We start from the raw sequence: 27,722 nt of genomic DNA, 5'->3' as shown, positions 1-27,722 counted from the left end.
GTGTGCTATTTTGTGACTGGGTTACCTCACTGAGGACAATATTATCTAGTTCCATCCATTTGCCTAAGCATTTCATGTAGTCATTGTTTTTAATAGCTGAGTAATACTCTATTGTGTAAATATACCATATTTTCTGTTTTCATATCTCTGTTGAAGAACATTTAGGTTTTTTCCAGCTTCTGACTGTTATAAATAAGGCTGCTATGAACATAGTGGAGCATGAATCCTTGTTATATGTTGGAACAACTTTTGGGTGTATACCCAGGAGTGGCATAGCTGGGCACTCAGGTGCAAGTTTCTGAAGAACCACCCGACTGATTTCCAGAGTGGTTGTACCAGCTTGCAATTCCACCAACAATGGAGGTATGTTCCTCTTTCTCCAGATTCTCGCCAGCATCTGCTGTCATCCAAGTTTTTGATCTTAGCCATTCTGACTGATAAAAGTTAGAATCTTAGGGTTGTTTTGAATTGCATTTTCCTGATGACTAAGGATATTGAACATTTCTTTAGGTGCTTCTTGGCCATTCACTATTCCACAGTTAAAAATTCTTTGTTTAGCTCATAGCCCATTTTTTTAAAAATAGGATTATTGGATTCTCTGGATTCTAACATCTTGAGTTCTTTTTATATATTAGATATTAGCCCTCTAGCAGATGTAGTATTGGTAAAGATCTTTTCCTATGTGTTGTTTGACATTTTATCCAATTGACAGTGTCCTTGTCTTACAGAAGCTTTGCAATTTTATGAAGTACCATTTGTTCATTCTTGATTTGAGAGCATAAGCCATTGGTATTCTGTTCAGGAAAATTTCCCCTGTGCCTGTGTTTGATGCTTTTCCCCATTTTCTCTTCTATTAGTTTCAGTGTATCTGATTTTATGTGGAGGTCATTGATCCACTTGGATTTGAGCTTTGTACAACGTGATAAGAATGGGTCGATTTGCATTCTTCTACATGCTGACTTCCAGTTGAACCAGCACCATTTGTTGAAAATGCTGTCCTGTCTTCATTGGGTGGTTTTAGCTCCTTTGTCAAAGATCAAGTGACCATAGGTGTGTGGGTTCATTTCTGGGTCTTCAATTCTATTCCATTGATCTATCTGTCTGTCTCTGTACCAATACCATGCAGTTTTTATCATGATTGCTCTGTAATACAGCTTGAAATCAGGAATGGTGATTCCCCCAAAGGTTCCTTTATTGTTGAGAATGATCATCTCATTAGATGATGAGAAAGCATGTGACAAAATTCAACACCCCTTCATGATAAAAGTCTTGGAGAGATCAGGAATTCAAGGCCTATACCTAAACATAGTAAAAGCAATATATAGCAAACTAGTAGCCAATATCAAACTAAATGGAGAGAAACTTGAAGCAATCCCACTAAAATCAGGAAGTAGACAAGGCTTCCCACTCTCTCTCTACCTATTCAATATAATGCTTGAAGTCCTAGCCAGAGCAATTAGACAACAAAAAGAGGTCAAAGGGATACAAATTGGAAAGGAAGAAGTCAAAATATCACTATTTGCAGATGATAGGATAGTATACTTAAGTGACCCCAAAAATTTCACCAGAGAATTCCTACAGCTGATAAATAACTTGAGCAAAGTGGCTGGATAGAAAATTAACTCAAACCAATCAGTAGCCTTCCTCTACTCAAAGTATAAACAGGCAGAGAAAGAAATTACAGAAAGACACCCTTCTTAATAGCCTCTAATAATATAAAATATCTTGTTGTGGCTCTAACAAAGTAAGTGAAAGACCTGTATGACAAGACCTTCAAGTCTCTGAAAATGAAGATCTCAGAAGATGGAAAGACCTCCCATGCTCATGGACCGGCAGGATTGACATAGTAAAACTGGCCATCTTGCTGAAAGCAATCAAGCAATCTACAAATTCAATGCAATCCCCATCAAAATTCCAACTCAATACTTCACAGAGTTAGAAAGAGCAATTTGCAATTTAATCTGGAAGGCCCTGCAGTAAAAATTCCACTGGAGACACTTCCTGGTTTCTGAATACCACAGCTCTACAGTGAGTCTCTGCATAGCGAAGCAGTTCTCTAGAGTAGGTTAGACACTCCAGAACTGTGAGGGACTTGGGTCAGGTTAAAGTGTTATGTGCCAAGAATACTGAGATTAAAAACAATGGAATGTAAAAGGGAAATGGAAGGATAAAACCATCACATATAAGATGAAACACCCAGGTCCCAGGTCCAGATCGGGCATATCCAACACACAACAGCGGAGAACATGCAGTCTTCATGTGCACCGGCGCTCAGATGCTTAGTCAGCAACCTTGCCTCTGCTGCAGTCTTCTTATTGGAAAATGGCGGGAGGTGAGGACGTCTACAGAAGTCTATGCGGGCTTGGACAGAAGAACAGACAGATAATGTATCAGGTCATTCCTGACTCTGTTCTGAGAATTGGAAAAGAAAATGAAACCAGTTTACATGGATAGATCCTGGTTATATTTATTTATTTATTTATTTATTTATTTATTTATTTAAGGGAATAAGAAAAACTAGATTGCAAACTAAAAAAAATATGAAACAATTCTGCTTCTTCGTTGTCCTTTAATAATACATCCAGATCGATTTTCATAAATATTGATTCTGTTCTATCCTTCTAATCTCTGACATGTATTTATAATCAACATATTGGCAAACGTTTCAATCATGCTGTCACTGGAGAGCAGCCTTTGCATACACACCTTGAAGGTAAGGACCTAGTCTTCTGACAGTCCTGAAAATATTCCGTCTTCCACTTGATGCTGGATCCCTTCTATCCTCGGCATTCCTTTTATGTCGCACTGGTCTTATTTGGCATTATTGGCACACACTTCTTTAAATGACCTACATATATCGCAGTTTTGGAGTGTCTAAACTACATTAGAGAACTGCTTGGCTAGGCAGAGTCACAGTGGAACTGTGGTATTTAGAAACCAGGAAGTGTCTCCACTGGGATTTTTATGTTTCAAAGCCTGGAAAGTGAATTAAAAGTAAAACTGACACTGTAACATAAGTATTTTTGAAATCTGTTTTAAAAGAAAATATTGAGTCGCTATTGAATTTAAAATACTTTACACTAATAAAAAACAGAAAAACACATTTTAATCTTAATAAAATGTGAAATGTTTGTATTAGGAAATTGCAAAAATGCAGTTTTATGAAATTGACCATTATATAATAACTAAAATATTATGACATTGTAGTATTGTTATAGAGCCAGATCTTCAAGAATAAAAAGTATAGAAAACACGAATAAGAATTTACTTTCTTTTTTTCTTTTTTTTTTTTTCGGAGCTGGAGACTGAACCCAGAATAAGAATTTACTATTGGTAGATGAGTTATTTTAATTAACAATGTGGAGAATGAAACAGGATAATCTCTAACTTATATCATAATACTATATCATAGTAACATTAACTTTAAGTATTTTGTATATTTTATTGCAAAGATTAAACAAACACCAAGAGGAAATCTAGAACAGTCATTTAAGTCAGCAAAAAGTGCCAGAAAGTAAAAAAAAAAATAGAGTCAAAAAGTGTGGGAAACAGTGTAAGAAAAGTGTATCTGCAACAAGTATAAATGCCAATGGGCACCACTTGTTATAAATAAAAAACTCCTGAAAATGTTCTCTGCAAAGGTCAACCTGCAGGTACATAAACACAGGAGGGAGGCATTTGTAGGTCATCACTTTCATGAAACTTCATCTCAGATCAGTGCTTCTGTTGGCCCGTTACCAGCTCCAGCTTCCACCCCTAGAAGAGCCAGCTTAGACATAAGCTTCTTCCCGCTCTCAAACCACATCAAAGGAGAGCTGGGAAAGTCACTTTGATCCATAATTCTCCGGAAGTAAATGAGACTCATATAAAATTCATCTGAAAACCATAATGTACTTTTTTAAAGAATACCGGTGATAAAAATCACTGAACATCTTGGATAACTAAAAGTATTTATAAAGTGCTCTTAAAATGCGTGTCTCTCTCTCTCTCTCTGTGTGTGTGTGTGTGTGTGTGTGTGTGTGTGTGTGCATACGCGTGTGTCTATGTCTGTAACTGAGTTTAACTATGGTTGTTTGCATGAGTTAGGAATGACTCTACTTACTATATCAAAAGCAGCTTAGCTGTGAACACCAAACAAAATGATATTGCCTTTCCCAGCAACCATAACTGTCAGTAGTTAATTGGAGATGTGTGGGGTCATTGTACTGGCAGGTTTTATGTGTCAGCTTGATACAAGCTGAAGTTATCACAGAGAAAGGAGCGTCAGTTAAGGAAATGCCTTCATGAGACCCAGCTGTAAGGCATTTTCTTAACTAGTCATCAAGGGGGGAGGGCCTAACCCACTGTGGGTCGTGCCATCACTGGGCTGGTGGTCTTGGGTTCTATGGTTAGGACAAAACGGCAACCAACAGATTGGGAAAAGATCTTTACCAATCCTACAACAGATAGAGGCCTTATATCCAAAATATACAAAGAACTCAAGAAGTTAGACCGCAGATAGACAAATAACCCTATTAAAAAATGGGGTTCAGAGCTAAACAAAGAATTCACAGCTGAGGAATGCCGAATGGCTGAGAAACACCTAAAGAAATGTTCAACATCTTTAGTCATAAGGGAAATGCAAATCAAAACAACCCTGAGATTTCACCTCACACCAGTGAGAATGGCTAAGATCAAAAACTCAGGTGACAGCAGATGCTGGCGAGGATGCGGAGAAAGAGGAACACTCCTCCATTGTTGGTGGGATTGCAGACTGGTACAACCATTCTGGAAATCAGTCTGGAGGTTCCTCAGAAAATTGGACATTGAACTGCCTGAGGATCCAGCTATACCTCTCTTGGGCATATACCCAAAAGATGCCCCAACATATAAAAAAATCACGTGCTCCACTATGTTCATAGCAGCCTTATTTATAATAGCCAGAAGCTGGAAAGAACCCAGATGCCCTTCAACAGAGGAATGGATACAGAAAATGTGGTACATCTGCACAATGGAATATTACTCAGCTATCAAAAACAATGACTTTATGAAATTCGTAGGCAAATGGTCAGAACTGGAAAATATCATCCTGAGTGAGCTAACCCAATCACAGAAAAACACACATGGTATGCACTCATTGATAAGTGGCTATTAGCCCAAATGCTTGAATTACCCTAGATGCCTAGAACAAATGAAACTCAAGACGGTTGATCAAAATGTGAATGCTTCACTCCTTCTTTAAAAGGGGAATAAGAATACCCTTGGCAGGGAATAGAGAGGCAAAGATTAAAACAGACACAGAAGGAACACCCATTCAGAGCCTGCCCCACATGTGGCCCATGCATATACAGCCATCCAATTAGACAAGATGGATGAAGCAAAGAAGTGCAGGCAGACAGGAGCCGGATGTAGATCGCTCCTGAGAGACACAGCCAGAGAATACAGCAAATACAGAGGCGAATGCCAGCAGCAAACCACTGAATTGAGAATAGGACCCCCGTTGAAGGAATCAGAGAAAGAACTGGAGGAGCTTGAAGGGGCTCGAGACCCCTTATGAACAACAATGCCAAGCAACCAGAGCTTCCAGGGACTAAGCCACTACCTAAAGACTATACATGGACTGACCCTGGACTCTGACCTCATAGGTAGCAATGAATATCCTAGTAAGAGCACCAGTGGAAGGGGAAGCCCTGGGTCCTGCTAAGACTGAACCCCCAGTGAACTAGACTGTTGGGGGGACGGCAACAAGGAGGGGAGGATGGGGAGGGGAACACCCATAAAAAAGGGGAGGGGGGAGGGGGATGTTTGCCCGGAAACCGGGAAAGGGAATAACACTCGAAATGTATATAAGAAATACTCAAGTTAATAAAAAATAAAAATAAAGAGAGCAAGCTGAGCAAACCAGGGGAAGCAAGCCAGTTAGTAACACCCCTCCATGGCCTCTGCATCAGCTCCTGCTTCCTGACCTGCTTGAGTTCCAGTCCTGACTTCCTTTGGTGATGAACAGCAATGTGGAAAGTGTAAGCTGAATGAACCCTTTCCTCCCCAATCTCCAGCTCCTCACTACTCATTGCAACCGTGTTCAACTCCCCCTATTTTCTGTGGAGAATAGTCATCGCTGTGAGAATCAATCATCAGTGAATAAATGTCCTCCGAACACTCATTTTGATACTGAAGCTACATCACTCAAAAAAAAGGGGGGGAAAAAGAATAGATGACCCCCAAATTCAAGGATCTAAGGTCTTCAGACAAGGATGACTAGCCAGGAAATGGATGAGAACGCAAAACAATGTTTGGTAGTGGAAAACAAAGCATGCAATAGTGTTTGTATGTGTGTGGCGTGAGAGTGTGTGTGTGTGTGGGGGGGTTTATATGTGGTTGATCACATATGGACTATAGGACGACTTGTCGGACTCTGTTCTCTCCTTCTACTGTGTGAATCCTTGGTATCAAGGCCAGGTTTTCAGGCTTGGTGTCAAACACCTTTACCCAGTGGGCCATCTTGTTGGCCCTTATTTATGATTTAATTTTTATTTATGATTCAAATCCTCATTCCAGTGGGTGCAGATTTCATCGTCAATTATTATACTTATCCTTTACACACATACATACACAAATTAATAAATAGATGTATGTTTTAAAGGTGATTGTATTACCTACCTAGAGCTGTACAGATGATAGAACGAAGCTTATGCATCTCACTAAACCATTTCTGTCATGAGGAGAAGGCCTACGCTTTACATAGTTAAGTGTACATGAAATTCAGCATAGCATCATTTTGACTTTTTTCAGTGTGTTCACATAAAAATATAAGAGCCTATTTTCATTCTGACAAGTGTTTGGCATAAACAATATTTCAGTGTAATGGAAACAAGAGTAGGAACTAAAGAAGTCACCGAGGAAAGATTCTCTATGGAAAAATTGAAAAACTATTCAGTAGGAAAACGTTAGTCATAACCGATCAAAGACGAAATAGTTAGGGAGAATTTACACTCAAAAGGGAAATATAAAGTTTGTGTTGCTAATGAGACACCCAAGTGAGTACCTTTAATAAATACAGGGAAAAAAATCTTAAGTACAATGTTGGAAATATTGTCAAGAGAGAAATCTTTAGTCATATATTAATATATGACTATATATTTGTGGGTAATATTTTTAACCTGAAAAGTCACTAATTATTTGTAACAATTTTCAATTTTTTTAGGCCATAGGCAATAACCAAAATCAATTGCAACAACATTTTAAATTAATTTTACCAAAATATTGCATATAAATTGCATTTGATGCTGAAATTTCATAGCTGTCTTTTATCTAAACATCTAAGCCACAGCACATGTGTGTCTCTTCTGCAGATTTGAGACTTTGTTTAACACTAACTTATCGTGGCATTTTTCCTTGTTATGACACTGCCTGGTATATTAAAAGTTAATTAAATAAATTGAAGATGAGAAAATGGAAAGGGTCTAGTTTTATTTTTAGATTATTAACTTCTAGTATTTGAAATAATTCTGATTAATATTGGAGGATTAAAATTGGAAAAGAAAACCTCATGAGGCAAAGAATTTTAATAATCCTTCATCCAAGTCTGTAATACCTGAAAAATGGACAACTTAAAAATTGGAAGTTGGGAAAATATTAGCAAGTTACAGTAAGTTTCCTAGTCTTTAACAAAGAAGGATACCACAGTCAAATTGACTTTCCTAGCATTCTGTTTGCCAAAATGGCTCTCTAGTTAAGAGCGGATACTGAGTTAGTTTTCTTTCTCTGATGGAAGAGGTACAAGAACATTTTCCGGTTGTGTCCTTTAGATCCTGTCCTACTTCAACCTAACTTTCTTCTACACATTCATCTCAGTTGCTAAGAAGCATTCTTATACCTAGCTCTGCTATCTGCCAATCGCATGGCCTAATTTATGTCTGGTAAATTTCATAGCGAGAGGAGTATAGAAGATGAAGTTAACGTGTTTAAAGATGCTACTATAAAATTATGAAAGAATGAATCTTATCTTGGCCATGATTCCGAATTGTCAAATAGGAATTTAAAAGAAAAAAAAAAACCAATGCTCCTATATTTAAATATTTAAGAATGTAAAAACCCAGTTAAAGTTCTATGCAACTCAGTTGAGGTTTTTATATCAATAAGCTTGTATTTGTCATTAACCACCACTTATATCCTCATTACCCAAGAGTAAAACTCGGTTATTTGTTGGTTAAAGATATTTTATTCATTAAATAAATAATGTGTGGAAGAGTAGGCGACATGCAGAAGTCACACCCACGTGGGCCTTATTCCCCACTGAACTGAGCAGATAATTCATAATGAGTTTGCGCGATCCTTTCAATTAGCTTTAATAAGTATATAGTCGTCATCATTTTAGTTTATGGTAAGCTATTAGATGAGCAAAAGTGTTGACACACACCATTCATATACATTTACCTACTAGAATAAGAGAATTAAAAGTATAGACTTGGACCACAGGCATTAAGTACACGGTGGTACAGCATCATCCTATGTACTTACTCATTGCGACAATCACACAGTCATTATGTCCTTTCTGCCCCTGTGGGGAGAACTAGAGAGTAGATACTGATACCATCAAACAAGAAGTGTGGTGTGTACAGATAATTATATCAACCAAAAACACAGAAAAGGGAAATAATCACATAGCGTTGCCTTTATGCATATGACACCGAGCTTATGTCGGTTATCTTTCCGTTGGTGCCACAGTCATGGTCATATGAATCAACCCTGATAGTGAAGCTCAGACCTCTCATACTTAGACAAAACCCAAAGTGTCGGTGACAAAGGGAACTCAAGCCTCCTCGCTACATATTTACTAGAACACACTCTTTTTTTAATTATTCCCATTAGTCCTGCCAGCGACCTACAGAGGTCCCTCTGAGGCCAGCCCACCTGTGCTTGAAAGCCTTCAGTGAGACTCTGGGGAGAGCAGGAAGCTTAACCCTCAAGGACTTCATGAGTGGCTTTTGAATTTAGTGAAATTTCATCCGCAACACTAAAATAAGACTGGGCAAAGGGCACTGACAACGGTCCAAAGGTAACCTTGCAAACAGGAAAGCAGTATGGTATATTATTGTTTAAAGGCTTTTATCATTCATGGGCGCGAATAGCAAACCGAATAGCAAATCGCAGAGTCATATTTCCATACGTTTCAAAAGTGACACGCCGGGCCAAAGATTGGTCATTTGGTGTGCGACAGATTCTTCTTTGCTTGAAGGTTCGAGAGCAGTGCAGACACGGTTCGCTAGTAGCGTTTCTTCTTTTTACACTTGTGGCACTTTTGGCTACCTTCATTTCCTCTCTTGTCTCCTGAGCTACTGTCGCTGTCGCTGTCTGGCCTTTGCCTCTTTCGTTTAATCCTAGGATACAGGTCAGGGTCATTCGGTGGCTGGTGAGTCCATTCGTAGGAGCTGGGGCCAGCCTCTAGGTCTGGAGCGTGGTTTAGGGAGCAAGAGTCAGACGCAGGGTTGGGAAGTGGAGCTGTCATCTCGTAGAAAGGAGGCTGCAGCGCTGGGCTGTGTGTGTACCACTGCTGGGAGAGAAGACACTCATGAACTCACATACAAACCGCTAAGGAACCTCACACGCACGTTCAGGTGAGCCATGGGGGAGCGGACTTAGGTGTAACAGAGCGAGTGGGTTGTACAGGGTTAGGGTAATTTCTTTTTTCTTTCTTTTTCTTTTTTTCTTTTTGGATATTTTTTACTTATTTACATTTCAAATGTTATCCCCTTTCCTGGTTTCCTGTCCACAAACCCCCATCCCCTCCCCCTCCCTCTTCTTCTATCTGACATTCCCCTACACTGGTGGGTCCAGCCTTGGCCCCCATCCCTTTGGTGCCCAGCAAGGCCATCCTCTGCTACATATGCAGCTGGAGCCATGGGTCTGTCCATGTGTACTCTGTGGATGGTGGTTTATTACCAGGGAGCTCTGGTTGGTTGGGTCATTTCTTTGTCTGTTTAGTATGAAGTACAAAGACTAAAGATGCCACATACTTCACTACAGCATTGATTAGCAATATCCAGTAGAAATATTATGCAAAACATCTAGTTTGTAGACACACTATAAAAGGGAAAATAAACATAGAACATTGTATTTATTTATCCCTATATATATGCATTCTATTGTCATTTAGAACCTGTTACCAATATAACTCATTAAGGAGTCTTTTTCCCCACAGAGCTGGAATATTAACCCAGGACCTTGTTTTTCACAGGCAGGCACTCTTACAACTGAGGTGCACCTCCAGGTACTTTGTTTTTATTTTCAGGATGAGTCTTCTCAATTATTCACAGTTTACCCTATACGGAAGGTAAATCATCTTCGAAATTGTGTAATTTAACATACATTTACATAAAATTTTATAACAGAGAAAAAGTTTCCTACCATCTTCCATTGACTTCAGATACACATAAAACCTTCCCACTATGTGGCCCAAGTACGGATTTTAAATTTTAATGAAAATTGGAATTTCATAGGTGCAGACACAGCTAAGAGCTCTGAAGGTGTAAAAAGACACAGCCATCACTTTTCAGATGGAGAGTGGCTTCCCGTGTTTTACCAAGGACACTGAAATTCTAACTATTCTAATCCGATGACATGGGTATCATAGGGGAGTCATCCAATGCGAGTCTGGTTGGAACAAAGGCAACTGCCTTGGGGAGACTCTGTGTCAGGTAAAAACTCCTTACTAGTGTACATATCTAGCTATAATTTAGAAAATTTTTCTCTGAGAGCAAAAGCCTCATTTTACAAGAAATGACTGCTTCTTCTCTTACTGCCAATTGATAATATCTATTTAAAAACAACAAACAAACAAACAAACAAGCAAACCTTCAGCTTACATACAGGCTATATAGTCACAAAAAATCAGCTACTGAATAAAAATATTAAATAACTAAGAAACGGTCTCACCCCTGTCACTAAAGAACTTGTACTCTTGGCTTCACTGAGCAGAGCCGCAGGACTTACCTTGTTTTACTAATGAGACAGAGTTGCGAGGAACTATTCTAAAATCAAATACCAGGATTAAGAAGTCTAGGCTACAGGGGAACTGTGGAGGGCTCAAAGAATGAGGCAGTTCCTTCTAGCAACTGAGAAATTTTCAAGTGGCCTTTTAAAACAAAAATTCCTGGTAGATGGCCTCATACACAAATATTATAAACTGAGTGAGAACCGTCATGCCTCAAAGCATCTTTGGAAACAGTCGCTTTGATGAGATTTTGGCACTTAAACTTAACCAGGTCACTTCAGTCATGGCTGTCACCTGCCCTTTACCACTGAACGGAGATGACACACTGAAATGTGTGACCCTGTCTGAGCACATGTTGAGGCATGTTCTGTAGCGATGCCTGGTCAGATATGTGTAATTTTTTAACACTGAATGCTAACAATGGTGTTTCTGTTCTTATGCTTTTGTAAATTATACATGAATCAAAGTGCTTCACACTTACCATTTTTTGAAAGAAAAAATACTCTTGAGGTAACGCAGCACTCGTAATGGGGAAAAACGGCACGGGGAAGGAAGGCCTGCACACCATTTCATCGTTCCTTTGTAAAAGAAGAGAAGGAAGGACAGCTTAAAATGCCAAGGTACAAATGGGATTTCTCCTCAGAAACATTACGGACAAGCTCTTTACATACGTAAGTAGAAGTCAAGCCATCTTGGGAGCCTCAAGATGAACCACTTTGAACAATCGTGAACAGTGAATTATTTCACTGACAATGTGACAGTGTATTAGTTATTTAATTGTACAGTACTGATACCATGGCATGGAGAATCACATTTGATTTTTAAAATAAGGAATAGGTTAGATTGTGTGATATTTGAGGAAAGAAAGACTCAGATATGAACACAACACACCAAGTGACTTTCAGCCCCCAAGAGAACACCAGTTTTCTGTAGATAGAAAAGTAGAGTAGAATTGTTGTCCCTTTAGTTTTAAAGATTATATTTACAGTTTAATTAAGACATTGTGTGCTTACACTGTTACTTTAATAAACTTGCTGATATCTAACAAATTAAGATAATGAAAGTTCATTTAGTAAAGAAAAGCCATGCATTGGTTACCTGAAGCTGTGTGAGTTGATCTTAGCACAGCTCTCAAAACTTTGGTTAGCTGGTTCAGAAGAGCGAGAACTCCCTTTAAGTTCATGAGACAGAATGAAAAAAAATGAAACTGAAAAAATGTTTTATGGCATAATTACATAGAGTTTGAGAATTAAAGCATTAAGTCATACATAAAGCCATCTAAAACTCCAAATTTGGTGGTTTAGTCTATAGTTGAGCATTTGTGAGTCTGAGGCAGGAAGACCAAGGGTTTCAAGTTAACTTGGGACACATAGTGAGACACTATTTAATAAAAACCAAACCCTCTTTCTCTCTCTCTTGCTCTCTCTTGCTCTTTGTTCTCCTCTCTTCCCTGCTCTTCCCCTTTGTCCCTTCTCTCCCCGTCCCCCCTTCCCTCCATGTGCTCATGGCTGGCCTTTGGCCTTTACTTATCTCCCGTTCCACTCTTCTTCTCTCATTAAACCTCTCCACATGGAAAAAACCAAAACCAAACCAAACCAAACCAAACCAAACCAAAACAAACCAAAACAAAACAACAACAAAACCAAGACAAATGTAGACATCTTACTCTTTTAGGAGATAGTATTGACTCAAAATTCTGTACTAGTGTAAAACATTTACATCTAGAGTCATATTTACATATTTTATACATGACTAAAAATGAATAGGTGAAAATCGAACTTCTTCTGAAAGCCTGGACAGATATGAACATTATACAGGCAAGGTACTAAGTAAGATATACAATGTTGTTGTTGTAAAAATATAAAAATAAAATGGTAATGTTGGTCTTTTACCCCACTGGGTCTATACCTCAGTGCCCCAAGATATCTGCTAGATATCTTGGTGGAAACACAGCCCAGCCGCACACTTTCCTACACTCAAACCCTCACATAAAAGAACACACAACACAATAATCTTAGATTCAATTGGTAAGATATAATTGCCCACTTAAACATACAAAGCCCGGTAGTATCCATCAATGAGAACATTAATAACAACCTGTAAATACACAGAGCAGAATCTTAACATCACCTGCCATCTTGTCCTGTCACGGCTTCTCAGCCCCTCTCTCTCCTCTCTCCTCCTCTCTTCTCTTCCTTCAAACTTCTCTCCTGCCCATCCTTCCTTCTCCTCCAATGACAGGCCTCCTTTTATCCTGTACCTGCCCCTCACTTGTACTTTACAAATTCAATGGGGAAAAGGTTCTGATCAAGTCACCTGATTCCTGAGTCTGTGACTAGGCAGCTGTCCTTGGGGCAGTGGAATTAGCATCAAAATACAGATAACTTGGTGAGAGAACTTACCAAACCGATACTGCACATTAATTGGTCTCCCATACAAACGAATTCCATTCAGCAAAGCTATGGCGTAAGACACGGATTCCGGATGCTTGAAGCAGACAAAGCCAAAGGACTTTGGTTTCCCGTCTCTGTCTTTGCAAAGAGTCACTTTGGTTAGTGGCCCAGCCTAAAAGAAATGTAAAACAATTATTTCCTTATAAAGCCAAAGATTTTGTTTTTACACTAAGATAAATCAAATAGATTTTAGTTTGACTAAAGTAAAGAACAATAGTGCTGCTGTGGTTGAATTAGGGAACAGCTGGAGGAAGCTGAGGAGGAGGGCGACCCTGTAGAGGACCAGCAGTCTCAATTAACCTGAACCCCCGAGATCTCTCAGACACTGGACCACCAACCAGGCAGCATACGCCAGCTGAGATGAGGCCCCCAACACATATAGAGCAGAGGACTCCTGGGTCTGAGTTCAGTCAGAGAAGATGCACCTAACCCTCAAGAGACTGGAGGCCGGAGGGAGTTTAGAGGTCTGGTGGGGTGGGTGGGGTGGGGACATCCTGTGGAGACGGGGTGGAGGGGGGAGGAGGTATGGGATGTGGAACAGTCAGGGGGTGGAATGGGAAGGGGATAAAACTGGGAGTGTAAAAAAAGATTAAATAAAAATTTAAAAAAAAGAGTTCCACAAATAATGCGTCTTCCTAGAAAGATTTCTAGCTTATCAAAAAGTTATGGGAAAGGAACTTATAGATTGCAGAACCAATATTAAAAGGAAAGACTATTCTTATTTTAGACTTTACACATCAATTTAGAGAGTATTTGAATCTCACACTAAAATATTACTATCTCTTCACGAATATTAGCAGTATTTAATTGAAAAATACATTGGAATGAGAAAAAAATCATGTGTTTGAGTTATGGCCAGAAAGCGTGGAGATATATCATCGCGGGCTCACTTCTGTTAAGAAACTGCAAACATTTCTCTGAAAAAAAAAGTTAACAGTGATGACAGAGACCCTTTTGATTGTCCCACACTATGTCAAAAACAAAATGCTTACACTCCCTTAGCAAAGATTCATTCTGGTTCATGGCCACTGAGCTTAAATCATCAGAATGCAAATTGCTAGAAGCCAAAGGACCAGCTAGCCTGGGGTATACCACAAACGAAGGAAAACGTCACGTGCCAGCATTGGTCTTATTCTCAGGGGTTTACGGGTTTTGTTTTCTATATAGTATAGGATAGTGGTTCGCAACCTTTCTAATGATGAAACTCTTTAATATACTTTAATATACTACATAGTGTTTATAAGAGAAACTAAACCTAATGTGTCTTTTGATCTAGTAACATTGCTTCGTATGTATGCTGAAAGGAAATGTATTTTAATATGTTTAAGATCTGGTAGAGTGGGTAAACTATTTATAAACATGAACAACTAGGAAAAAAGTAACAACTCAAATTATTATTTCATGGTCGATTATTCAAATAGAATAAGGTGCAACAAATCGTACCTGTGAAGAATGCGTAGCAATAAAAACTCATAACGGGTAATAAAAAGCAAAGAAGCAAAGCCAAATATTAGGGAACACTGGTAACAACACCCGAGGAAAAAATTCTATCAATTAGTTTGCCTGATTGGACGCTGTGTTCACAGGGACCAGAGAGACGCTGGCCATATGCTAGGATGGTTATCTTTCACAGTGCAGTTGCCTGAATACTTGTTGTTTATCTGTACAACAGTGCTGGAGCTTGTATGTCAGTCTCTCTTCTCTGAATGCTTTGCCCAGGGAGGAGCTCCTGGTCCCTCTGTTTGAATAGGATGACATTAGCAAAATGATTTTCCCACTGCCGCCTCTTCTGTAAAGACAGCCTCCTGGTGCTGTGTCATGGTGCCTTACACTCAACACATTTAAAACCACAACCACCATCTCCCCTCCCCATACTTCTTGGTTAAAAGGACAAAAGTATAAAACTATATTTGAATTTAAAAGTGATTTTCAGAAAATTGGCATAAATTATAAACTTAATATAGTAACAAAAGTAAAAGGACTTATCTGCTTTCTAGGTTTTTTTTTCTTCTATTAACATTAAGTTAACTGTAGGATATACAGACAAATTTACTTATACACATATGTGAAAATTCTTATTTCCTGGGTGCTGGAGACTGAGTCTAGAATGTTATGAATGCAAAGCAAGTGCTGACCACTTAGCCATACTCCCAGTTCTGCCGTATCATTTTCAAAAGTATAATTCAACACTTTCAGGCCAGCTGTCAAGTCGTTCGGGGGAGGGGGTTTGCTCTTGAAGATGTAGTCTTTCAAATGATAATCTATGTCAGCAAATTCTCTCTGGGTAATATGAAAGCATAGGCTTACTGCTTGACCTGTTCAATGGGGGTTAAATTTTAATTAAGTGGGAAGAGGAAATCCTGAAAAGAAATAAAGGAATACTGTCCATTGCCTTCGGTGTGCACAGTACTGATGTGGACGGAGTACTTTCTGACTAGAGAGGTTGGGTATTAGGGGGTTCGGAATCCCAAAACCATCTTTCCTCACTCCCCCCAATGAAGGTTCAGAACGAATGCTTTCTTGAGTTGCTAAAATTACTCCACTTCTGAATAGTGAATTTCAAATCATATTGGGTCACAAAATAGATAATGTTGTTTTTAGAGGGAATATTCTAAAGTGGCACCAGATAAGATAAAAATCTTTTATTAATCAATTTTTAAATTAATTTTTAGATAATAAATTACTGTTTAGGATGAGAAATTTACAGAGAATCCTTGTTAGGTACCAACCCTTTAGCATCTGTGGGTAGCAAAGACATTCTTTCCTTGAGTTTAGAGATAAAGTAAGTCCTTTGAAAATTAGAAAAAAAAAAATCACTACTAGTACCCACACTAGAAATGCATCTCTGTTATTGAGTCTCTGAGAATTTTCCCTTATTTTGAAAGTGGAGGTCACTCTTGATTTTTTTTTATTTTGGTAGCAACAATTAGCATTATTAGTAATAATTATAATGATAGTCCTATTAGCAGCAGTAGCAGCCAACAGCTCAGGCTGTAGCTGTTTCCCAAAGCGAAGTTTACTTCTGGCAATCGCATTACATTTCAGACATAGTTACTCCCATTTTACATTTAAGGATGAGACTCAGATACTGGCCTCATTATAGACCTCTGTGTTCTCACTTTCAACAGGTTTTTCCCCCCATATTATTTACCTGTCTCTTGCAGATTAGCATTGTCCATGAGAAACAGTTTTGATTTTCCCCCTTCTCAACACCTTCGACTTTCTCTATAATTCTGAGTTCATTAACTAATGAGATGAGGGGCTGAAGACACCCCTCTTTGGAATTTGGGACCCAGGCGTGTGTTCTCCAGGTCTCAAAAAAAGTCCGGAAGATCCGTGTATGAAATAAAGTGCCATGACTAGGGAATCTATTAGTCACGGTGAATTGACTGCCTCGCATTTCAGAAATCACTTGTATGATTCTAGAACAAAAATGCTCTCCCCCCGTCAAAAGGCTTGGGAGAAAGGGTGACAGCCAGGGAAAGGTTGTCAAGAGAAGTCTCCTCCTCTCAGGTGCCATTTTTCAGGTTGGACCTAAGGGTGCTTACTATTCCTGGAGGACAGTGACGGGGTGGTTTTGTGTTTCCGCAGCACATCCAGGGCCCCGAGAGGCTCCGGGAGCCCTCGCCTGGGGTTGCCAGGCTGGGGTTGGGGTTGGGAGGTCGTTGCCCACCCGGGGTTGTAGAGGATGGGGAGTACAAGCCGCTCATCCCCGGCTGCACACTTGCGGGTCTAAGTGAGGGAAGGGAGACCCGAGCTCCGATGGGGCGGGGTCCCGGGGCTCCACAGCCGCCGCCCGGCCTTCCCCGAGGACGGTACCTGAAGGAACAGCTCGTAAAGAATCTCTTCCCGCACACGGGCCTCTAAATTGCCCACAAACACGGTCCTGTCAGCCTCCTCCTGAGCGGGGAACATCCCTGCGGTCCGCAGCGAGGGATGGAGGAGGTGCCGAGGCCCCGCCCCCTCGCTCCGCTTTACTGCGCGGCCCCGCCTGGGCAGTGAAGCCGGAGGCGGGCGCGCGCCAGGGGCGGAGCGGGGCGTGTAGCCACGCCCACGGCCCCGCGGGATCCGCCCACCATCTCGCAGCCCCGCCCTCCCTGGCTAGAGAGACCGTGACTCATGGACCAGAGGGCTTCCCTGTACAGTTGGCACACTGCCTATGTCTCTTTCTGAACAAGATTAATTGTTGATTTTAGTATGTTTATTTTTTTAAAGCAACATTTGAAATACAATGACTAGTTGATTTCAGATTGAGTAACTTTCAATATTGATGTGCCTAGGGTGATACAAAATGTTTCCAAGGAGTTAAATGGGTAGATACTGTAAATGGGTAGATACCTGTAAAGAAATGTCTCCATGCACGGATATTGATACAAGAAAGGACTAAAATTAAAGTTGATTCAGCCTTTAAGTGATACCATAACAGGTCTTTGAAATTTTTTCTGTGGGCTGGGAAGGCCACTGAACTCAAGAAAACAGGTATCAATGAATCCTTGAAAAAAATGTTCCCAGAGGACCCTGAAATCACCCAGGAAAGGACAGTAATGAGAACATGACTTGGTCTTTGGTTGGTAGGAATTCATTTTGAATTCAGGAGATGTACTTCTGCTTGGTTGATTGATCAGAAAAATCCTTTTCAAAGAAAAGGAAATGATTGAGAAACTCTCACAGAAATGGTCAACATCCTTAGCCAGGAGGCAGTGCAAATTAAAACTACATTCAGAAGGGCCAAGATAAGTAAGACAAATACCAAAACCTGTTAGCAAAGTTGTGGATAAAGAAGAACACTTATCCACTGCTTGTGGGAGTAGAAACTGGTCCAGCCACTATGGAAATTGCTGTGTTGGTTCCTTAGAAAGATCTACCTCAAGATCCAGCTATATGACTCTTCAACATATACCCAAAGGATTCTACATCCTACTAGAGAGTCATCCATATTTGTTGCTGCTCTATTCATCATAAACAGAAATTAGAAAAAGTCTAGATGTCTATAAATTGATGAATGAATAACAAAAATGTGACATATCTACCCAATGGCATATTATTCAGCTGTCAAAAATGAAACTAGGGAAATTTCAGGTAAATAGATGTAACTAGAGGCGATCATCCTCAGTGTGGTAATCCATACACAAAAGGCAAATTACGCATTGTGTGTTTGTATAGGGATGTTACCTTTCAAGCTATCAATACACATGTTACAACTTGAATAATCAAGTAATGTAGTAAAGGAACAGAGAAGAAGAAAGGATTTTACAAGGAATAGAATGTAGTGTTATGGAGAGATACAGGAAAAACCAAAATAGGAGTGTTAAATCAGGCAAGGCAAGAGAGAAGGTAAAGGAGGGGCTATTGGAGGGGTTACTAACAACGAAGGCCATTTGAAAACCATATGGAAACCTACTACTGTAGAACCCTACTAATCTTACTATTTCACGTATGTGAAACAAATTTACATTGTCACCAATTAATAGATGAGATAATGCTTCACCTAGACATCTTATGTCACCAAGTAAAACCCCCAGGTGCAGGGATGGAGTGCAGGTTTTGGAGTCATTGAGCAAAGGGGTCTCCACATCCCCACCCCCAGCCCACCCCACACACACAAAATCGAAAGCTTTTACCAAGTTTACTGATTTCTCACCACAGCGGGATGTTAAGGTCCTATTGCGGAAGACATTTATATCACCAAACGTGAAGTTTAGCTGCCACCCAGCTAAAAGCTTCACCTCTTCGGAGCAGCGGAGCAGCATTCACAGTTACTCTTTAGACCACCAGAGCACCTACAAACCTGTGGCCTACAGTAATGAACTGCCCACAAGATATACTGGTGCAATAATGGCATCAATGCTATTGGAGCAACCAACCACTATTTGATTGTAATTAAGGACCACCTCATGAAATGGGACTCATATTTGATACTCTTAAAGTGGCCAAGAATTCAAGACTATATAGCCCATGGACCTATGGGGAGACATATTACTTTTATTTTACTAATGTAGCATAGAAATAAAATGACTCAAAATGGCGGGTGTGTTGCTATACCCATTGTTCAGCGCCTCATTCAGTCCTCATCAGAGAAGCCCTTGCTTTGGTAGAAGATAGGAATTAACAGATATTCATACCTGGGCAGTGTGCAGAGAATAAGAGACTTGACAGCAGCCAGTTCTAAACTGGATGTCTCCAAAAGCCCATCCACTCGAGGCTCTATGAGGAGAAGAGGAGGAAAGAATTGTAAGAGCCAGAGATGGTGTATGACTCCATGGAAACAGCATATTCCATAGACTGGGAAAAAAGTCAATAATAGCAATCTGGATACTGGGAGAGACTTGTTTATGTAGACTATGCAGGTATCAGTAGTTTTAGTAGCCATGTTTGATTACCCTTTCTTACCACTTCTCAAGTCTATGGATATTGTCTCTCTTTGCTTCATCATCCAAACAAGTGCAATGTAGTAAGAAGTAAGTACAGGATGGACGGCCAATGCATGTTGTTCAAATGAATGAACATTCAAAACTTCCTCCACTGTGTACATCTCGTACATATTTGTACTTAATTGTTTAAAAAATATAGTCCAAACCAAGATCTTTTCTCTGTAACATTTATATATATTCAGTGCTTGCATATAATTGCAAATGTTTTACAACTTTGTGTTTCCCAATAGTTAAAGGTTGTACTATATTGTTATATGAAATGTATTCTATTCTTTTTATGTATTTGTGAATTGTCTTAGTGTTACGGTATGCTATGCTATGCTATGCTATGCTATGCTATGCTATGCTATGCTATGCTATGCTATGCTATGCTATGCTCTTTTGGCTTTAAATACATCCAAGACCATTGTTATTTAGATTTCTTATTCATTGTTTTGAAATGCAGCTCATATGGTTGGCTATTTACTTAGAATTTGATCTCAACAGGTAACTTTTGATTTAAGTACATTGTATTTTCTAATTCATATTGAATGCACAACTGTACCAAATGCTAAAAAGTATTTTTGCTTTCAGTGTTTACTAGCCCACTTCTCACATATACAGCTTTAGTGGGAGCATGTGCAATACTCCATAAAGAATTAGACTGTTTTTATCAGAATGCTTTATACTCCTTTCACGGATGTACCAAAGTATAAATTATACACGTGGATGGATATGGTTTTGTGTGCATATACAAACCCAGAGTTGACAAACAGACAACTAGTTACATAGGTAGATGTGCAGATTTCTAATTTCACTTCAGTAGCTCACCCCAGAAAGTGTATTCTGCTGCAATTTCCTCTACAGTGCAATCTAGAATCACTGGCTGCTCCACATAGGTAAAAGCATTATTCTCTAGTTATAGTTTTCAACCCCTCTTTACTTTGAACTAGTGCTGCATAAGTAAATACAAGCATCCAAGGCAGACCCTGACACATTTGTGACTGCATAACTTACACCTGTTGAAATGACATCTCCTGAAAAATATGAGCATCTCCATGGTGTATCAAAAAAACTAAGTCTATGGATCTCAGGAGGTGCTTACTAAAAGTTGTATAAATGAATAAACATATGAATGAATTAATGAATGGAAGAACTTGGTAATGGATACTTTCTAAAACTAGAAATAATGACACGTGTGTATTATTAATCTTCATGATCTACACAATTAGAGAAATTATGTCCTGTTAGACGTTTATATTTTCCATTTTGGGTCATGGTAATGGTTTTGAGATGAATTCTTTTGTTTGCACTTTCCTGTGCCTTTTATTTTATTAGGACATGGAAGAAACTTGCAGTTCTGTAGCAATGTCCTTCGGATGTCTAATTGCTGACTCAGAGGTAAACATTTTTGAGATCTTATGTTTTTAACAGGGTGCTGTCAATGTCTGGCCTCAAACTTGCCAAGTAGCCATGGTTGACCTTGACAGTCCTCTGTTCTTTCCTCCTCCTGATGGCAAGGTTTACAACTCATTTAGTGCTATTAGACATTGAATCTAGAGTCTGGAGCAGTACAGACTCTACTAACACCACCTCATGAATCTACTAACAGAGTCACAATCCTCAGACTTTATTAAATATTTTTACCAGAAATAATATAAATTAAATAAAAGTTTAATCCCAAAATAAATTCTGAAAACTGACCTACTAAGTAAATATTGCTTAGCTCTTATAATTAGTGTTCAAGTGCTCAGCAACACGGCTGATGAACAGAACTCCATCAACCCTATGTTTGTAATTTTCATCACCAGCATAATCTCCTTTGTGACATTATTTACTTTGTTCACATAAGTATTTTAAAAATACTTACTCTCATATTGTATTTTTGAATAAGAATTAAATAAACACCCAGAATGCTAAAAACATTAGTATATTTTACATTACATTATCTTCCACTTATATTCTATTAGGCATTAATAACCAAATATTCTCATATTGAAAGCAAGTAAAATGTATGATAATGAAGGAATGTCATTTTATGTTCTGAAACGCTGTTAAAGACTGTATTAGCTTAAACTCCACATTCATATGAGTGGGTGAGAATGATGTCAATACAAATACTAAGATAGTTTCATTTTACCAAAAAAAAAAAACCAGAGAAAAGTAAATTATGTCTTTTGAAAGTTTTTTTCTCCTATTCTATTAAGTATCATCTCATTAAAACCGCATTTTACATGTTTTTCACTGTATTTTTCCCTTCTCACATAACATGGATATGCAGTTTTCATTTAGAGATTTGCAGTTATTAACAACTGAGTGTGGTGGAGGTGTCTACATTTGTTTACATTCTTTAAAACACAGCCTCAATAAAACTCAAAAAGGTCAAACACTTCAAATTAATGAGTGTTTACCAGCAGTTACATGTCTTGATTTCAAAATAAGTATCTCAGGTCTGGAGGTTTCTAAACCATTTCTCCTGACCTCTGTTGTAAATAAAACCTTCCAGATTTATAGTATCATTGAAACATTTTCAAGATACATATTTTCTTTAAAAAAAAAGTTTTGTTTTGAACTTGGGCTCTGTGTATGAATGATTATTGCTTTTTCTTGCTGTCTCAACTTTCTTTCTAGGAAAGAAAATAGGAGAAAAACTAAATAAACTATCAAAGAGAAAACTAGTAATGCTTTTAAATGGTTTTTATATTAAAACCAAAAACATTTTTTCCATATCAAACTTTAGCCCCAAAGGACAAGCTAGAATAAAAAGTTTTTTTAAAAATTATATTTAACCTATTTTTATAGTTCAGACATTATCCCCTCCAGGTTCTCATCTCATTCCTTCTACTCTGTCTCCAAGAAGTTGTCCCCACCCAACCCTACATGGCCCCCTCCCTCCCTGGGGCCTCAAGTCTCTCCAGGGTTAGGTGCCTCTTCTCTCACTGAGGCCAGATCAGGCAGTCCTCTGCTGTATATGTGTTGAGGGTCTTGTGCTGGCAAGCGTATGCTGCCTGGCTGGTGGCTCAGTGTCTGAGAGATCTAAAATAGCCCCTGTGTTTGGGAAGGATAATGACATATACGTAAGACCTAGGCAGCTTCATGGGTGTAGATCTTGTTATTGATTTTAGGTCTGTGGAGAACTCAGTTTATAATCAAAATGAACATGAAACACAACTTACTCTGACTCCTTTCATTTCTGGGATTTCTAGTAACATATTTATTTTTTCTATGCTTTCCATAAACATATCCTCCCATGCCACTTCTAAAATTCTGAGGTTAAGGAACGGAGACATCTACAATTAGGTTTCCCTTTCTCTCAAATCTTATTTGTGTAGCTGCACATTTGCAAGTTATTACAGAGTCTTTGGCTTAGACACGCTCTCATAACACAAGCCAGTGGGAGATGACAGACTCCCTCACCCTCTTCAGCCAGGGGAGGAGCAAGAGTCATTTTTACAGGGAAGCTTGCTGGAGGGAGACAATCCTATCACACAAGGACCTTAACGAATTACGGAAGTTTTTGGTGAAACCTAGTGTTTCTTTTACAGTTTCTGATTCCAAATGAGAATATACACTTTTCTGTGTTGGATATGCTGGGTAAGATTTGGTAAGATGTTTATTAATAATTTATCATTAAAAATGCCTGTAAAATAATTAATATGGTTTGTATTATCTTATGCCACCATACTACGAAAAATTGCTATGATTATGGTATTTATACCAGACAAGATTGCTATTATGAAGGTATGTGTGTGTGTGTGTGTGTGTGTGTGTGTGTGTGTGTGTGTGTGTTTGCTAACTAGGAACTTTATGATGTATTTATTTATCAGAAAATAAATAACTTGAAAACAAATAGGCAAACAGGACTAAGTAGAAACATTCAAGAAAAAAATGGAATTAAGGAGTAAGGCTTGAGTTCAGTGTCTGAAAATCATAACTTACTATATAACACTCTTCCATTTCACTTGTCTAAAAAGTCTGACATTTGAAGAAAATTATTGAGTAGGTAATTTTTCAGTTGAACCAGTTATCAATGCAGGAGAACTTCTTTTTTTCTCATTTCACATAATAAATGTCCCAAAGTGTCTAATGGTAGTGGGCAGGAACTGTGATTCTTCTGCTGGCTGACGATGGTGATGAAGCCTACTAATGTTAGCAATGCAACTTTCTACTTTATGGGTGAACGTCTTGTTCCAGCGTGAAGGAGAGTGAGTTGTTGGTTACGGTTGAACAAGCCATTCTACTTTATGTAAATGCAAACAGTAGCAAATTCACAAGCCAAGATGTATCGCTCTCTGGTGGAATTTTGTGAATGACTAGGCTTTTACATCTTCTATATCTTTTATAAATTTGTGACTATGCGCTCGAAAAAACATGATTTGCCAAGTAGAAATTAATGCTTTTGCTTTCAAGTTGGCTATTTGGATTACTCCTCAATTTTGGAGATGTCTAAGCTTCATACTCAAATAGATAGGTATTCCGGGCAATAGTACATAGCTTATATGGTACATTTTACTCATTGAGGTTTTCTTTGAAAATAAATATTTTAGATTTATGATACACGGTATCAGAATCTTGACTGAAAAGCTAGAGAATCTTGAACTCTACACCAGCAGCCTTACTTCTTTTCTGATAGGATAGTCCATTGTTACTTCGATAGCATAGTTTGCACATTTCCGGTCCAGGTTCAAAGATTTTGGTTAGGATTTTGACTAGGATTATTCAGTTTCCTAAGTTTTCAACAGGAAAAGTGGAGTTATAATTGGGAAATATATTTTGTTTCTGTTGAAAGTTTAGGTCATTCATGACGATGACTACAATAAAATAGCAAAATTAAAATAAAACCAGTAAAATGTTTAAAAAGTATTTAATTTATGGAATATAAGGCAAGCCGAAAGGTAGCTGAACAGATTGTATAAAGATATTTATTTACATATTTACTCAAACTATATGAAGTATATTCTTATTGTAGCTGCTAACTACTAAAGTTTCAGATTTGTTGATGCAGTTATTCTTGTAGCAAGAAGAGGAACATATCTTTCTAAAGGGCTAGATAATAAATAGTTAAAATTTTGTGAACCAATGTTGTATGTTTTTAGCTCTGCTCTCTGACATGAACTCAGTTTTAGATTCAGTGAAAAGAGAGCATTGCAGATCTGTTCACAAAGTTTTATTCAAGAATCCTATTGAATTAGTTTTAATTTTCAAATATCACAAAATATTGACATTTTTTATTTTAACCAAATCTTCTCTATTCTTTTGTAGAATGTTTTTTCCTTTCAGTATTTGTTTTATAAGAGTATATATTTTTATTTCTTGTCTTTTTTTCCCAGTATTTTTATAATTCTTCCCTGTGTCCTTCTTTTCCTATTCAGCCTTCATCTATTTTTAAATTAGCTTAAACTAATTTATGATCTCCTGTCACTGAATCCAAGCATTTTAAAAGTTGTTACTGGATAAATTCCTTTTAACTTGAGGTCCTGAAAGAATAAAGCCACTTAGCCTGTTACTGATCCTGAAGTATCTGCTTGGGTCACAAGTTCTGCATGAGGCCCATTTCTAGGCATAGGCCTATTGAGGCCTCAAAGTATCGTGGGATAAAGAACCTACATCGTTCTCTAGTCAAAGAGACAAAATACTGAATGTAACAAACAAAATCCCCTTCCCCATGAAATTCAAAACCAAAATCCCAAAGTTCAATTAGTGTAGGAAAAAGCTTACGAAGGAAAATAACGAAGAACTAGGAAGTGTAAATGTAATTTATGGAAATATTAATTGAATTATTTATTTGCTTCTTGCTTCTTAAAAATTATAGTTCATAATTTCCATTGCTTATGTAAGGCAAACCATTTATTTCATATGCCAGTTTATTCAAAATGTACTTAATATTTTAGTTCCTATCCCCTTATTTTTAAACTAGAGCTAAATGTCAGACGCTATAAAAAAAATAATGACTCATACTCATGCTTTGTAAAAACAATTCATCCTGTGACAGATGACTTTATCCTTTCTTTTAATAGGATAATTACTACTAAGATTTCATCATTTTAATAAGCCATACTTCTATTTTCATATGTGAGAGAGTATTAATTAAAATTATGTTCTCTTGGTCTTGTTGTATGGTATTTTTTGAGCAGATTATCTAACAATTTTAAATTTAGGTTGTTAACGGAGTAATAAGTCATCTACATTTTATGTAGCTCGTGTGTGTGTGCATGTAGGTTTATGTTTGACATTAGGGTTAGCTATTTTAGAGTTTTACAATGACGTGAAGCTAACATCATGGTGTATACCTGTAATCCCAGCATTCAGGAGGTTGCGGTTGAATAAGCACTGAGATTAGGAGTTCACGACCATCCTAGGGAAATAACTGAGACTCTTGTCTAAAATAAATATACATGCGTACATACAGCTGTATCCTTTGCAAATTCTTAGATCATCACCATCCTGCATCCTCGGAAAATTTACTTTATTAAAGTATACTTAAGGCGGCGAAATTTATAGATTTAGCTGAACACATTGACACATGTTGACAATTATATGTACTATATTTTTTAAGATACACGAAATCATAGATTTCTTATTCTCCAATTGTCCTATACCCTTTGCAATTAATTTCTTTCCTACTTCTGATTGCGTGTAACACAAGTCTATTTTCTGATATTCTAGATTAAATATCCCTTTTCTAGAATTTCATGTAAATTTTTTCATTTTCCTGGTTTTTTTCTATGTCTTCTACTTGACATATTTTTAACAATTGATCGTTTGTCTATGCAGTAATAGTTTACTATTATTATTTAGTACTTGGGAAGTAATAAGCTATACAGACTGTAAGAACGCAACTGTTCATGTGTTTCCTGATTGATGTATATGTTCCTTCAAGAGTAAGACATGCATGGAAAACATGCTATGTGAACTTGTACATGCTTTTATGAAGTTCTTAGTTGTCAATGGTTGACATCTAGATATAAACTGCTATGGTTTGGTAAGGTACATATTTTCACTGTAAGAATTTATCAACCTGTTTCCAAAGTACCACATTATTTTTCCAATTTCTTCCACAATATAAGTAATTTTAATAGTTTTATGTCCTCAGTAATACCTTTCCTGCTAGTTTTATAGATTTTAATACTTTTTCTTCTAATCTTAATCCCTTCTAGATTATTTTAACTTTTTAATGAGTATATAATGGCATATTGTTTTGGTATTAATTTACGATCCAATGTCATTAGATAAAGTAAAATCATTTATTTTTCTTTCATGAAATGTTTGTAGCTATCCCACAGAGCCTGGTCAGCTCCTCAGTGTGTATAGAGTGAAGGAAATGTCTGCTGCTATCCAGGCATCATTCAGTGGGGAATGGTATGGTCTAACCATGATTGATGGTCTTACATTTTTCCATTCCCTTTCCCTTCATATTTCCTGAGTATTGAGGAGATGACATAAATGTCCTGATTAGGACCAAGCATCACTTTTCTAAGTACTGTGAACTACAATGCACCCTGATATTTGTCACCATTTGTTGTAAAGAGAAGCCTTCTTTGATTGAGGTTAAAAGTAGCTTTACCTTATAGACATAAACACATGTATTTATAAGACAGCCTGCCCTTTTAGCCAAACAACGGTAGTAAGATCCCCTATTGGGTCTAAGGTCTCTTTGCTCATGGAGTTTTGGATGTGTTTTATATTGCCAAGCATAAGTTCCTTATTTTGGACAGAGCACCAGATCCATTCAGAGAGAGAAGGTATTTACTGTCATAACAACTGTGCCACAGTTGCAGAAAGTGAGTGCATTTTTCCTGGTGAATGGGTATTGGTGTCCAGAGGGTTCGCAGTGGAGTACAAAATGTTGATGCCTCTTTGCAAACAGCTGAAAAGCCTGCCTGGCAC

General features: G+C 38.1%; 2 protein-coding genes across 10 annotated transcripts in view; one reads left to right on the top strand and one right to left on the bottom strand.

Annotated features, from left to right (window-relative positions):
- Positions 1 to 8,180: 8,180 nt before the first annotated feature.
- Rbm11 (RNA binding motif protein 11) lies at positions 8,181 to 17,401 on the bottom strand. 4 transcript variants are annotated; one of them, XM_087575952.1, is made up of 5 exons: positions 17,245 to 17,401; positions 13,375 to 13,537; positions 12,071 to 12,143; positions 11,454 to 11,550; positions 8,181 to 9,529 (listed from the first exon to the last, which is right to left on the bottom strand). In XM_087575952.1, exons 1-5 carry the CDS (start codon positions 17,338 to 17,340, stop codon positions 9,245 to 9,247), a joined length of 714 nt encoding a protein of 237 aa, XP_087432078.1. In that variant the 5' UTR covers positions 17,341 to 17,401; the 3' UTR covers positions 8,181 to 9,244. The 4 variants fall into 4 exon arrangements, with proteins under 4 accessions (XP_087432078.1, XP_087432076.1, XP_087432077.1 ...); XM_087575950.1 differs by lacking the exon at positions 17,245 to 17,401 and adding an exon at positions 16,577 to 16,976 and having other exon boundaries at positions 8,181 to 9,532; XM_087575951.1 differs by lacking the exon at positions 17,245 to 17,401 and adding an exon at positions 16,577 to 16,881.
- Positions 17,402 to 23,280: 5,879 nt separating this feature from the next.
- The window catches only part of Lipi (lipase I), a 39,455-nt gene continuing 35,013 nt past the window's right edge, over positions 23,281 to 27,722 (top strand). For 2 of the 6 annotated variants that reach the window (XM_087575955.1, XM_087575954.1), the window contains exon 1: positions 23,300 to 23,439. In XM_087575955.1, the coding sequence (XP_087432081.1) occupies positions 23,394 to 23,439 (46 nt within the window). In that variant the 5' untranslated portion in view covers positions 23,300 to 23,393. 6 annotated transcript variants of the gene reach the window in all.

This window comes from Rattus norvegicus, chromosome 11 (assembly GCF_021556685.1).
Source record: "Rattus norvegicus strain SHRSP/BbbUtx chromosome 11, alternate assembly SHRSP_T2T, whole genome shotgun sequence".
Taxonomy (NCBI): domain Eukaryota; kingdom Metazoa; phylum Chordata; class Mammalia; order Rodentia; family Muridae; genus Rattus; species Rattus norvegicus.
Note: the sequence above shows the minus strand (reverse complement) of the source record. Positions and strands in the feature narration are given on the sequence as shown.

What these genes read in the sequence shown, in the direction of transcription:
- Rbm11 (XM_087575950.1), bottom strand. Translation starts at nt 16,945, where the DNA reads ATGGCACCTGAGAGGAGGAGACTTCTCTTGACAACCTTTCCCTGGCTG. An exon ending in TAATGTGCAGTATCGGTTTG is followed by an intron (nt 12,144 to 13,374) that starts GTAAGTTCTCTC and finishes ATGAACTTAAAG; the next exon opens with GGAGTTCTCGCTCTTCTGAA. An exon ending in ATTTTTTCTTTCAAAAAATG is followed by an intron (nt 9,533 to 11,453) that starts GTAAGTGTGAAG and finishes CTTCTCTCCCAG; the next exon opens with CAGTGGTACACACACAGCCC.